Source organism: Hippocampus bargibanti, linkage group LG09, assembly GCF_051943395.1.
Source record: "Hippocampus bargibanti isolate YZ-2025 linkage group LG09, ASM5194339v1, whole genome shotgun sequence".
Classification (NCBI taxonomy): Eukaryota; Metazoa; Chordata; class Actinopteri; order Syngnathiformes; family Syngnathidae; genus Hippocampus; species Hippocampus bargibanti.
The window spans coordinates 12,989,269-13,003,481 of record NC_142742.1 but is presented as its reverse complement, the minus strand read 5'-3'; the positions used below and the strand labels follow the sequence as shown (position 1 = coordinate 13,003,481).

Below are 14,213 nucleotides of genomic sequence, written 5' to 3'. Positions count from 1 at the left end.
TTGTATGAACGATCCAAATTGAACCTCACACCACCAGACCGGTTTAATGAAGGATTTTGTTGTTTTATAAGAATCGCCTCTTTGTGGGTGTAATAGGCCAATCGTTAGTCAGGAATGTAGGAACAATCAGTGGGGCCACAGGGGGGGGGTCCCGCGCCCCCCCCCCCAACCTGAGAGTAGGGACCTATCATAGCTGTGTCCGGCGCCACCAGGTCTGGACATTAGGGATATATAAATGGGGCCGATACGACCAGTCAGACTTTAGTTCGCTGACGAAGCCTCTTGGATAGGAGGCGAAACGTCCGAAACCTTCACTTTTGTACAGATGACGGCTGAAGAAACCTTCTCATCGATAAACATTGTAAATAACAGTGCTGAGCAGAAACATGGACGCACACAACCTTGCATTGTGACCACCTGTCAATTTACTCGAATGAAATTGGTGTTCAAAATAGCATCCCCACATTAGATACTTTTTAAAAATCATGTGCACTGTCTTTAAACATGTATGAACTCATTCGCTGCCATTCCCCAATTTATTCGGGAATTGAAAAGTGTGACGTTGAGCGCCATTCCCGAATTTCTTCTGTTTTTGGTTTTTGTTTTTTTCTTGCCGGGTGGTAGTGCAGATAAAGCGCTGGTCAGACCTCTGGCAATGTTTTCCCCTTCCACAAGGGGGCAGCATTTGCCTTATGTCCATGTTAGCGCTTTGTTATAGCTTCCGTTGTTGTTAAAGCGCTATATAAATCAATATGTATGCACTGTATTGTATTTTGTACAGCCGCCCTCATTTCAAGCTTAGATAACTCCATACCCATATAAATTGGGAATTATCTCTTTTTTTCGGTTGAAATAAGACAGTGTAAGGCAGGGGTCGGGAACCTTTTTGACTAAGAGAGCCATAAAAGTAAAATATTTAGAAATGTTTTTCAGTGCGCGCACACACGCAAACACGCACGCGCGGCCACTTTTCAACAAGATATCAAAATGTATTATTTAAAATAACTCACCGTTACCACGAATGGTTTTGTGTGGTAAAAATCCAGGCAAACGATCGGAATTAAATTGAACTTGCCGGTCCAGAGGCGAAGTTACTGCTAGGTAGCCTGCACACGGCTCATTAGCTTCCACACTTGCTATCTGCAATCTACTTCTCGCAGAAGTATGTTGATGCTAACGTTAACATGGGGCTTGTTAAAGTGTCACTGACATTCGACTGTTTCATCGATGGTATTGTTTCATTGCAAATTAAAATCATAACCTTTTCTCTGAACAAAGGCGAATGAATCCAAAGTGCACTCGTTGGGCTCATTTAAAGGGGCGTTTACCTATTTCAACATGACGTGTGTGTATCATCCAATCCAAATGGCGCTTTCGGCCAACCTAGGTCAGTGTCATCCAATCAAAATTGCGCTTTCCGCCAACTGCAGCCCCAACGGGAAATGAACGGCGAAAAAAACGAGTATGTATTTAGTTTTACAAAAGAGCCATATATGGCTCGCGAGCCATAGGTTCCCGACCCCTGGTCTAAGGTTTCTAATGCTGTATTGAATGTTTATGGCCTATACAGTCCTAAAACTCAATATTCTGTGGGTCCTGCAACTTGAGTGAAAATAACAAAAACCCTGGCACTGGAGTGGACACATTTTTGCACATCGTCTGGCAGTGAATGAGTTAATATGCGAGAGAGATTTTTTGTGTGTTTTTGGTTGAGTTAGCAACAGTATTCAAATGGGCTCACCAATTGAATTGTGTGAAACACATTATTTAATAGGAAAGGAGGAGGCGTCTCTTTCAAGTGACTAATGAAGTCGTGACTAATTCATTCTTGGCATCTATTAGGCCGCAATTTGTGAAAGTATGGTAATCGTCATACACCCTTAAAACGAGTCTCAGTTCCACGGTAACCATGGTCGCATTCGCAAAAAGCTCTGAGCTCATCTTGAACTGTGTCTCACACAACATCCCCATCCTCACCCCTTCCCGCCTTAACCCACACTCTTGCTTCCTCTGTGGACCCCCTTGTGTGAAAGTGAACCACCAGCTGCAGCCTTTGAATTTGGCCATCCTCCCTGCCCCCCCCCCCCTTAAGGTCTCCAACATCCTCTCCGAGCATTTACTATTGTTTTTCTCTGCCAGTACACAAACATGTTCTAGCTTTGTCATTTTCAGGTATAGAAATGACTAATTGGAGCTTTTGCTGTCAAGGTAATGAGCGGACAATCTTGTTGTCTGCATCTTAGTCAAATACTGTAGTTGTCTTGTGTCCTGTGAAGTCGTGAAACCCCTTGTCGTCAACCAATATGAAATGCATACCATATTTTTCAGATTGAAGTCATTTTGGAGTATAATAAGCACAAATTGTATATATATATATATATATATATATATATATATATATATATATATATATATATATATATATATATTTATTTTTTTTTTTTTTTCGAGTTCCAAACTCATCTAATCATGAATATCGACAACCAAATGTAGAAGAAATGTAGGATTTAGCTCCAATCGGTGTCTGCTGTAGTAATTGTAGTTGAAACATCAAATGGTTGCCCTCATGTGGAGAGTTGTGTTTTGTGCTCATGTTTGCCTTGTGACCTCCGTTCCAGCTGGGCCACATTGAAGGAGATCCGATGAGACGAGGAGCCTTCCCGGTCACCTTTGTACACTTCATTGTGGACTGAAATGGAGGTGTGAAACGGCGCAAATTCCAAGTCCCCTCTCGGAAACCGTGACAACATTCAGTGGTGTTTTTTGAACAGCCTGGTGTTTGTGACGAGAACACAACCGAAATGATTGTAGTGAATGACAACTCATGAAAAATGCACTTTCCCTTGCCGCACTGTCACACAGGAGGAAGGTTGTGCACTACTCTCTTCTTCCTCCTCATCGTCCTCCAAGTGAAATGAGCAGGTAGCAGGCCTTCACTGTGCAGAGGTTGGTTTCACTGTGCCGTTTTAAGAACAAGACAAAGGATGGCAGGACGTTTCCCACCTTTGTCATCTCTGCCTTCTTCAGCAGCTTAGGAAATGTCTCTGTACCGTAACCTGACTGTAAAAATATCATAACTGACCCCTTTGGAGTTGAAGTGCATTATTGTTATATGGCATTGACAAAAGAAAGTAAGAATGTGCATTCTTGACAAAAATAGCTCACTATTATAGTTTTGCTCAATACGCTGATTTTAAATAACGAGTTTACAGAATTAAACATGAGTTGTTTTCGCATGTTTGAGAAGATGCTCAAAGTTACACCCGACACATTTTCAAGTTCTCCCACATCTGATATTGAATATTTGAATATGAAATACAACTGCTTGGCCCTTTCTTTGCCACCTGTTTTTTTAATCATTCCCATATTTAAGACATCCATTCAACTTCACATTTGCCCAGACTATGAACACCGGTACTTTTGAATGTACTGTACCTGTGTGCGCCCTCCTTCTACGTCTGTGTGACGAGTGCATGACATTCTGCCTCTCTTGTTTAGACATTTGTGTGGTGACATTTCTATTGATCCACACAAGAAAAATGCCTGAATGAGCCTGATTGACTCCATTATTCGACTAATGTTCTCCTTTCTGCATTAAAAAAAAAAATGTTGTTTTTCCATATTAACACAAGACACATTCAATGTAAAATTAGTTTTGAGTTGTGTTGCGGAGCAACTATGTGTACATAAAATTCACAATGAATGTTACTGTGTTCAGAGGCATTTGAAGCTGATGCCATTAGAGCCTTAATGAGTGTCGAAAATAAATTTGCAGCTACTGTTCATCATGTTTATTATTAACTCACTGGAAACAGGATGGAATCTCTACACGTGAAAATAGATGTGTGTGATATTTAAATGTCGAGGGACTGGAGAAGACACTGACAGCTGGATGTTAGTGTAAGTATAAAAAAATCATCAGTTGTCATCTTTGGATGTACATAAAAGGGAAATGAAACTGGAATAAAATGACATAAAGCGTGTCCTGTTGTTGCTTCTGGTAAGCGTGATGAAAGTGGCTCTGTATGTGCAAATATTCATTGATTCGAAAGCTTTGAAAGCAAGGTGCCCGTTCACTTCCATTAATGTTAAGTTCACTTAAGGCTTGAGTGTGAGTATATCAAGTGTCCACCACTTTATGTACTGACAGCTTCCTTCCATTATCTGTAGGTGTGAAGCAATTCAGAACCCAACAAAAAATAATGTGACTAAAAATAATGTATTAGCCTGTCAATTGTATAACCTCCCATACAAAATAGCATTCATCACCCTCTGAGATTTTTTTTCTCTCCAAAGGAGGCTTCAAGTTGACGGCTCACTTTGCTAGCTCGATAGCTCGGCCGAGAGGGATTTTTATTATTTTTTAGCTCTTCACTTACAAAGAATAAAATGCTCACATTGTTAGATCCATCTAATTTCGCAATGATTTTACTAACTTGTGCCACTTGAGATCAGATTCGGATTGTATTTGAGCTCCAGATCGAAATGAATTTGACATCCCTGCCCAGTAGGATAAGCGGTGTGGAAAATGGATGAATGGATATTAGCTTGCTTATGGGCTATTTAGCCACCAGCTAGCTACCCAGACCGCATACCAGTAAATTAACTGTCAATAAAATTTGGTGATAAAGTAACTAAATGTGCATGATGACATTCTTAACTGTCATGCAAGTGTCAAGAAAAGTGCTCCCCTGTACATTAAAACTAAAACACTGTTGTCTATTCGTGCCCAGCGAATGGCTGGCAACAAGTTCAGGGTTTACCCTGTCTACTCTCTGAAGACAGCTGGGTTCGGCTTCAGTCCGCCCTCGACCTTTGTGAGGATGAAAAGATTAGAGGTTGGATGGATGGACATATGAAATGAAATAACTTACTTTTTGAAGCACTGCTATTTATTTTGACAATTACCTCTTATAGCTTGTTAGCTGATTCTTAATGTTTTAATTTCATTTCCTCATTTTAGTATAAGGTCACATTTTTCATCGCAAAGTGTCACCTACAGTTTTCCAGAACATTTTGGATAAACTCCAAACAGTATCACAATGGGAATTTCCATTCCACAGTAGGTTTTGTGTGTTTGCCTGCTGGGTCAGCAAAAGCAGAACTATATGAATGACAATAGGCACACAGCCAAGGAGTGAGATGGGTTTCTATCTTAAGTTATCTGGTGCAGCGGGCTTCCAACATACAAACATACTTGCTGTAACACATTGGCCGGCTGTGCATGTCAACGGTAGGCCTTCAGTCGTGCTGCATCTGAATCAATCCACGCTGCGAGTGTGATGTGATTTACTACATGTCCACTAAATGTACTTCCTGAGGCTTCTAAAGAAGCATGGCCTGCCACAGGAGGTGCTGCAACATTTCTACACGGCTGTCATCGAATCCATCCTGTGTTCTTCCATCACTGTTTGGTTCGGGGCCGCAACAAAAATGGACAAAATCCGACTTCAACGGACAGTTAGGACGGCGGAAAAAATCATTGGCACCGCCCTACCCACTCTCGAGGACTTGCACACTGCAAGAATCCAAACTAGGGCGCGGAAAATCCTACTGGACCCTCCGCACCCTGCCCACCACCTTTTCCAGCTACTCCCCTCAGGCAGGCGCTACCGATCCATGCGCACCAAATCCAGCAGACATTTAAACAGCTTCTTCCCCCAAGCCATTAACTCTTTGAACTCTTTCAACAGTAGCCAAAATGGAACTGTATAGTGCCACTTAGCAGTTTTTTTGACAACGATACTAGTGCAGCGTGTTCTACCGGAAACAATTTCCTTGTGTGTCCTACATACTTGGCAATAAAGATGATTCTGATTCTGATTGTTACACATCCAGTTATGAATATGATTCAAATAGTTCTGAAGAGGAAAGCATACATGTTTGCAATCGATTAAAGAATTTATTCCATGCCATTTTGAGGTAACATTAAGGTAACAATGGATCACCAGAAAAGAGGCACAAAATGGCGACCTCCAGTGGCCACCTCCGCTTCCACAGGCTGATAAATTCCTTATATGGAGCTTGGAGTCCTTCTTCTGGCGGCTTTTGGGTGCAACACAGTTCTCAGACCAAACATGTACAGCAAAATACATTGACGTGATGGAAGGACGCTACAATGTGTCTTTTTTACGGTCAGGGGGCGGTCCTTTCATGACGTCACGTACGGACTCGTCACCAACTCAAAAACAAGACTTCCTGAATATTCAGCGCGAGTCTTAAAACGTAAAATATAGCTATATGCGGTGGAATCTTATTAAAATACGCTCAGTAGAAGTCATTTGAATTTGACGTCGGTTGTTCTTTAAGAAATACTGTCATTAAACGGTAGGAATGTTTACAATGAACGTGTGGATTCATGATAACCTCAGAAAATTGCAATATTATTTGCTATTTTTGCAAGCTTCTGAGCTGTCCAACCTTAATAATGTCCATCAATTCTTAAAGTTATTCTCCTTCAGCCATTGTGGGTTGACAAAACTGCTATTAAATCGACAACAATATATGTTGCTAAATTAGCAAATGCTAATACATATCGCTACAGATGCAGTGTGGTAGCTCTAGCCAGTATGCTATTATCACTCGAGGCTAGTGATACTATGATTGTCTAGTCACTAGCCATTCATGTGACCAGCCAATCATAGTTTGCGAAACTCTGACATGCTCTGCGCCTTCCAGCAGACCTTGAGTTGTCAACTCGACCTCTGATTGGTTAAAGCAACAGTCATCGACATTGATTTTTATGCTCCAGGGCCCGCAGAACTGGTTGTGAAGGCAAATAGTTTGATGTTTCTCTTTATTTGGAAGTAGGTCCGTTGTCAGATTCCACAGTAGGTTTTGTGTGTTTGCCTGCTGGGTCAGCAAAAGCAGAACTATATGAATGACAATAGGCACACAGCCAAGGAGTGAGATGGGTTTCTATCTTAAGTTATCTGGTGCAGCGGGCTTCCAACATACAAACATACTTGCTGTAACACATTGGCCGGCTGTGCATGTCAACGGTAGGCCTTCAGTCGTGCTGCATCTGAATCAATCCACGCTGCGAGTGTGATGTGATTTACTACATGTCCACTAACGATGAGAAGGTTTCTTCAGCCGTCATCTGTACAAAAGTGAAGGTTTCGGACGTTTCGCCTCCTATCCAAGAGGCTTCGTCAGCGAACTAAAGTCTGACTGGTCGTATCGGCCCCATATATATAACCCTAATGTCCAGACCTGGTGGCGCCGGACACAGCTATGATAGGTCCCTACTCTCAGGTTGGGGGGGGGGCGCGGGACCCCCCCCCTGTGGCCCCACTGATTGTTCCTACATTCCTGACTAACGATTGGCCTATTACCCCCACTCCCCCCGGTATCACCTCATCAGCATAACGACCCTCATCAGCATTGCGAAAGTTGCCTAACCTGTTTTGCCTGAGCAGGCTATTGTATGAACGATCCAAATTGAACCTCACACCACCAGACCGGTTTAATGAAGGATTTTGTTGTTTTATAAGAATCGCCTCTTTTACCCCCCTTTCAAACCATCTATGTTCTTTCGCTAAGATTTTAACCTCATTGTCGTCAAATGAGTGGTTGCTAGCTTTTAGGTGCAAATGTACTGCCGATTGAGGCCCACTAGTATTATCCCTGCGATGTTGATAAAGTCTTTTTTTGAGAATTTGTTGAGTCTCCCCAATGTACTGCTCTTTACAATTTTCATTCTTACAATGTATGGAATAAACTACATTACTTTGTTTTTCATTTGGTAGCCTATCTTTTGGATGCACTAATTTTTGCCTTAACGTGTTTATCGGTTTGAAATAAGTAGGAATTTTATGTTGCCAAAGGACTCTTTGTAATTTTTCAGAAACTCCTGCAATGTACGGTACTGCTACTCCTCTCCTTTTAGAATCTTGAGAATTATTGGTTTCGTTCGCTATTCTTTCTTTCTGACATTTGTTGAATGACCACTGAGGGTACCCACAGTTAGTGAGTGCTCTCCTGATATGTTTTGACTCCTTTTCTCTACCTTCAGTGCTAGTTGGTATTAGTTTAGCCCTATGCTGGAGGGTTCTGATAACTCCTAGTTTATGTTGTAAAGGGTGGTTAGAGTCAAAAAGTAAGTATTGGTCAGTGTGCGTAGCCTTCCTAAAGACTTCTGTTTTTAGCGCTCTGTCCTCTTTTATAATTACTTTACAATCCAAGAAGGCTAGTTGGTTCTCTTGAATGTCCTCACGAGTAAATTTAATGTTGAAGTCTACAGAGTTGAGATGATCTGTGAAGGATTGAATTTCTTGTTTCTTAATTATGACAAAATTATCGTCCACATATCTAAACCAGTGTCTAGGTTTTGTCCCTGGGAAGGATGTGAGGGCCTGTTTCTCCATCTCTTCCATGTAAAGATTAGCCACTATGGGTGAAACTGGTGAGCCCATAGCACAACCATGGATTTGTTTATAAAATTTTTCCCGAAATTGAAAATACGTAGTATTAAGGCAGATTTCACCGGGGGGAGTGGGGGTAATAGGCCAATCGTTAGTCAGGAATGTAGGAACAATCAGTGGGGCCACAGGGGGGGGTCCCGCGCCCCCCCCAACCTGAGAGTAGGGACCTATCATAGCTGTGTCCGGCGCCACCAGGTCTGGACATTAGGGTTATATATATGGGGCCGATACGACCAGTCAGACTTTAGTTCGCTGACGAAGCCTCTTGGATAGGAGGCGAAACGTCCGAAACCTTCACTTTTGTACAGATGACGGCTGAAGAAACCTTCTCATCGATGGACCACTCCTGTACGACTGAGAGCTTACACAGACGTATTACATGTCCACTAGAGGATGCTGTTAGCCAGGAAATAACTTGTGACTTGAAGAAACTTAAAGGACAACCAACATCAATTTTTTGTTTTTTAACTGACATCAGAAAAACGTTTGATAGTATCTAAAATACCCAAAACACGCAGTATATTTTTAGTCAAATGCAAAACACCAATAAAAATGACTTAAAGTGTCCAAAATCTGCCAAAAATTGAGCTGCGAATTGAGCATTTTGAGAAAGTCCCGCCCCCAGTTCGTGACATCACGCCAAGACGTCTTGCATTGCTGGAGAATCCAAACAATGGCTTCAGATTCGGAGAATATGCTTTTCTTGACCGACAACAAGTGGAGCAGCTGGAGCTCTGGTGCAGCCGTCACAACCTGGAGCTGAACACGCTCAAGACAGTTGAGATGATGGTGGACTTCAGGAAACATCCATCACCACAGCTACCCCTCACACTATCCAACTGCCTGGTGTCAACCGTTGAGACCTTCAAGTTCCTGGGAATCACAGTCTCCCAGAACAGATGCAGTGTGGTAGCTCTAGCCAGTATGCTATTATCACTCGAGGCTAGTGATACTATGATTGTCTAGTCACTAGCCATTCATGTGACCAGCCAATCATAGTTTGCGAAACTCTGACATGCTCTGCGCCTTCCAGCAGACCTTGAGTTGTCAACTCGACCTCTGATTGGTTAAAGCAACAGTCATCGACATTGATTTTTATGCTCCAGGGCCCGCAGAACTGGTTGTGAAGGCAAATAGTTTGATGTTTCTCTTTATTTGGAAGTAGGTCCGTTGTCAGATCTCCCAGGCAGGTGATGCGCAGAGCTTGATCGCTGCGTGGAGTCGAGCAAGTCGTGCTGTGAAACTCCGTGCGATGCTGAGCAGGTCTCTGCGAACGGTGTGTCTGTCTGGGTCTGAGTCCGAGATGAGTCTGAGATGATTCTGCCCCGTGATTCGCCCAATCTCTCTGTCCCGCGACAGCTCATTTTATACAATTTTCAAGCGTGTGCTATGCGTCAGGGTGAGACGCACATCAAGGAGATCAAGGAATTGAAAGACATGAAAGGGTTGAAGGGCGCACTTCAAAATCATACACACGTGTGACGCCACAAAGGCGTCCAGGTAAATTTCACTTGGTATTTCACATTGCCAATCCACTAAATACTAGCTAAAACTTTGACCAGGATGCTGTTTTTTTCTTTTTGTTTTGCAAATTTTAATGTATCATTTGTTGTGTGGGAATTAAAGCTTATTTCTGTTGTTTTACTGTAAATAGTTAATGGCTTCGGAATATACACAGAGATTGGAACAAATTATATTTTATGTTTTTTTTACATTAGTAATTCGTTTTACATATAATGTTGCACTATTTTTGGAAGTAAATTAGTTTAAGGAAAAAAAACCAAAAAAACAAAACAAGGATCCATTTGAGAGCCGAAAGAATCGACTCTCCAAAAAGAGCCGGAATTCTCGTCAGTATTGCATACTAGTATTTCCTAATACCCCACAAAATAAACATTTGCTAAATTTTCTAAATTTTCTAAATTTTAATTTTTTTTGTTTTTATTTGTCAACTCATCACAGGCTTCAAACTCGACTTTGCAGCGCCCATTCGTTTGCACCCACTACCTTCTAGCGGAAGTAATGCATAGTTACAAAACACGTTAAACAAACCAAAATAGTTACTATTTTTGAGAATAAATAAATAAATAAAAATACTAAATAAACGCAACAAGAAAAACACTCAAGCTAGTCCTGTCGTAAACTGAATGAAACATTTAAAGTGCATTAAAATGATAATTAAAAAAAAATCAAACGCGTTGCTACAATAATCACACTTACCGTTAGGTGGTGTTGTCTGACAACTGAAAAAAATAATAAAAACACCCAAGGCCTATCTGGTCGGGATGATGGACACTCGCAGTCACACCCAGGGGCAATTTTGGTCAATTAACCTACTGTGTTTTTTTTGCATTGTTCGAGTAAACCAGAGAAACCCGCGCATGCACGGAAAGAACATGCAAACAACATAAACAAAGGCGGGGAATCGAACCATTGACTGTGAGGCAGATGTGCTAAACAGTCGTCCACCGACAATATGCAGTTTAAAAATGTCGTAACTGTCCAGAAAAAAAGACTCCAACAATATACCTTTGTATCAAATTCTTTTATATGTACTTATTTTATTTTAAATGCACATGATCATTTACGTTGTTTGTTATTCTGAATCTAATTGTGTCGAATAAATGTCACATTAAAAGAACCGCGACAGCTGGACCAGATGTCGAATCCCGGACCGTTTTTACGTCATACATCCGAAGAGCACAAGTAATGTAGGCAGGTTCTGCAAAAATGTCTCAGCAGATCCCAATTTGCCCCGAGGCCTGTAACTCAAAATCGTTTCCTTCTTTTCTTTGTTGTGATTGGCTCCCGAGATTTCACTTTCTCCAAATCACTGGGAGCTTTTACATCGACTCGCTCCGTTTTACAGCCGCCAAAGATACGATGCTGCCAAGAGGTTTTCCCCATTTTCCCTCTTGTCGTATTTATTATATAATGTTTTGTCATTACAGTATACATGCTCTATTAAGACGTGTTTTGAAGTGACTTGTGTTCTTTACTGGATAACATATTAGGTTCCCACGGATGTTCCAGACAGCGATGCTTGTTAAACGTATACAATCTGAATCTGTATACAATTCAAACTAATACTTGTTATTTTGTACTGGGAAAATTACAGCACCAAATTGAGACATACCATATTAAATGTAAAATAACAAAACAACCCAATTGAAAGGACATATCTGGTGCTGTTGATAGAAAAGAAACGATGATGGCGGTATCGCTCTTGCCTTATGTTTCTTCTCTTTGTCTGGATGTGAGCCCTGGATGCCACCCGGTCTTCCAGACACAGCGGCAGCAGCAGCAGCAGCAGCAACACCGGCGACGTTAGTGGCAGCTGTGGCGGTTTATTTATCATTGCGGCAGCCGAGAAAATCGGAAGGGAAACGAGGGACAAGAAGGAAGGAAGTAGAGAAACGACTCTCACGTCCACCATCCAAGCATGGCTACCCAAAGCACTGCATCGTGCACCGGATCCACTTTGCTGCAGCCCATCAGCGACATTATCAACCTCCCTCTCGACCAGGTACAACGCGGAATCGTTCGGGTTTTGTGTGAAAATAATCCAGCCCAGACAGCAAATGACGCCGCGGCTGGCTCGCTATGTGTGACAAGGCTATCAGAAAGATGCGCATGACTAGCCACTGCCAAATACATGTATGTGCAAAAAAAAACCTGAGTACAACATCGGATTTATGTAAGGAGTATTGGTCAACATTGGAGCTTTAACATACCATCATTGACGTTAGCCTGATAACAATCACAGTTATGCTTTTTGTGTCTTCCGCACAGCCCGTTTGCCCCTCCACCACCAACCCCAATCACGGTTTTTTTTCTGAGGCGTACACATTCTGATCAGAATTAACTCGTTACATCTCATTGACATATTCATGTGAGGCCACAAGTTGTCCAGTTGAAAATCCATACCTGTAAGCAGACACATAACCAAATGTGATGTTCTGAAACGAATTTTAAATGAAACCAGTGTGAAACCTGTTCCAATCCAATGTTATTTTAAAGCAAATGCCAATTTATTATGTGTCACACGCGCGCTCTCCCTTACAGTATTGTTTTCATGACAGCCATGTGAGTCAATGAAATGTGAGACTACACTAGCATGGAATAGTGACGATTGCGTCGTAAGCATTGAAATGTTTGTCATGTCAATATGTTTTTGAAAGATATATATTCATCCTCTTACAAATGCCCGTTTACATAAAAACTAATATTTCCCTAATTAAAGCCAGATGTCTCGTGTTCTCATGGATGGGCAGTGTTGTCAAAGCCGCGGTTTCAATTTAGCATCACCACTTCAAACCTTTAAAGAGAAGTAACATTTCAAGTCTCCTGTTGACTAGGTAATCATGTAATACATTGTTATATGTTTCACTTTTAGTCTGTTTTTAAAAGAGAAACGGAACTACACAAACTTTCCTCAAACTTTCTCTGTTCAACACCTAATTTAAATCATCTTCACAAGCCAAAGTTCCCAAAATACATCACATATTTTGATGAAATGTACGCAATTTAACAATAAAAAAATCCAGAACTTTGAATTATACCACGAGATGATTTAATCAACCAATGTATATGCCCTTCCTTATTTCCCCAAGCAACTCATTTTGGGTTCCAAACCTAACAAGAGCAAGCGTAGTCATCGCCATTATGTAAACCACTCCTTACTCAGTGGATGAACAGATTTGTCATTGCCTCATGATTGTATTGTTTGAGGAAACACAGCTGGGAAGGACAAAGTCACATGCTATCTTATAGTGGTGAATTGAGGTACGAGTGACCTTGGCCGATTCTGTGGTTTTGACAACTAACTTGCAGTATGACCAGGTGACTCAACTCACTTCCTAACAAGCACCTGTTTGGCAGATATCAGGAGTAAATATTCTCAAGAGGCTCAAAGCTGTTTATTGCCATTCAGCTGAAGGTTCCTGTCAAGCTAAACATAAAACAAAAATGTTTTCAGTGGTTTTAAAATGTTTTTTTTTTTTATCGTCCCACTATACCCATTCACTGCCAGACTATGTGCAAAAATGTGTCCACTCCAGTGCCATGGTTTTTGTCATTTTCACTCAAATTTTAGGACCCACATAATATTAAATTTTAGGACTACATAAACATTCAACACAGCGTAAGAACCCTTAGACTCTCTTCTTTCATCCGAAAAAAAAGAGTTAATTCCTCAATTATATGGGTCTGGAGTTATATGAGCTTGAAATGAGGGTGGCTGTCCAAAATACAATGCAAGATATACATATTGGTTTATATAGCGCTTTCAAGGACAACCGACGCCTCCGGACAAGCTGCGTCCATAATTTGTACAATCACTTCAAACGACTTCGAATTTCACAACAATACCACGGCATACAGCTATATTTTACGTTTTAAGACTGACGATACCTGACGTGACGTCACGTCTGGAACGCCCCTGACCGAGAAAGCGACACACAATGCATTTTGGGTACTTTTTTTGGTCTGAAAACTTCGTGTTCATCCATGTTTATGGCGAAAAATTAGAAGGAAAACCCTAAATAACGCGATGGTGAATCGTGTGTTGCACCAAGACTACTATTTGATACGAGTTGACACAAATTCCCAGTAGACAAATCAGCCCATTTCCAACGGAGCTTGGACGCCATCTTGTGCATTTTCTGGGCCGCTACATTGGAGTCCTGACGGCTCGAATTGATACGGGAGGACTTCTTTAATCAATTGCAAACATTTATGCTTTCCTCTTCAGAACAATTAGAATCATATTCATAACTGGATGAGTAA

General features: G+C 41.4%; 2 protein-coding genes across 4 annotated transcripts in view; both read left to right on the top strand.

Moving 5' to 3' along the window:
- asap2a (ArfGAP with SH3 domain, ankyrin repeat and PH domain 2a) overlaps positions 1-3,983 on the top strand; it is a 55,321-nt gene extending 51,338 nt beyond the window's left edge. Inside the window, exons 28-29 of one of the 2 annotated variants that reach the window (XM_089004577.1) lie at positions 2,619-2,700; positions 2,863-3,983. In XM_089004577.1, the coding sequence (XP_088860703.1) occupies positions 2,619-2,693 (75 nt within the window). In that variant the 3' untranslated portion in view covers positions 2,694-2,700; positions 2,863-3,983. Of the gene's footprint in view, positions 1-2,618 lie in introns of both variants that reach the window. The other variant, XM_089004576.1, reaches the window with a different exon arrangement.
- Positions 3,984-11,049: 7,066 nt separating this feature from the next.
- The window catches only part of mboat2a (membrane bound O-acyltransferase domain containing 2a), a 55,933-nt gene continuing 52,769 nt past the window's right edge, over positions 11,050-14,213 (top strand). The window contains exon 1 of one of the 2 annotated variants that reach the window (XM_089004259.1): positions 11,050-11,952. In XM_089004259.1, the coding sequence (XP_088860385.1) occupies positions 11,694-11,952 (259 nt within the window). In that variant the 5' untranslated portion in view covers positions 11,050-11,693. The remainder of the gene's footprint in view (positions 11,953-14,213) is intronic. The other variant, XM_089004260.1, reaches the window with a different exon arrangement.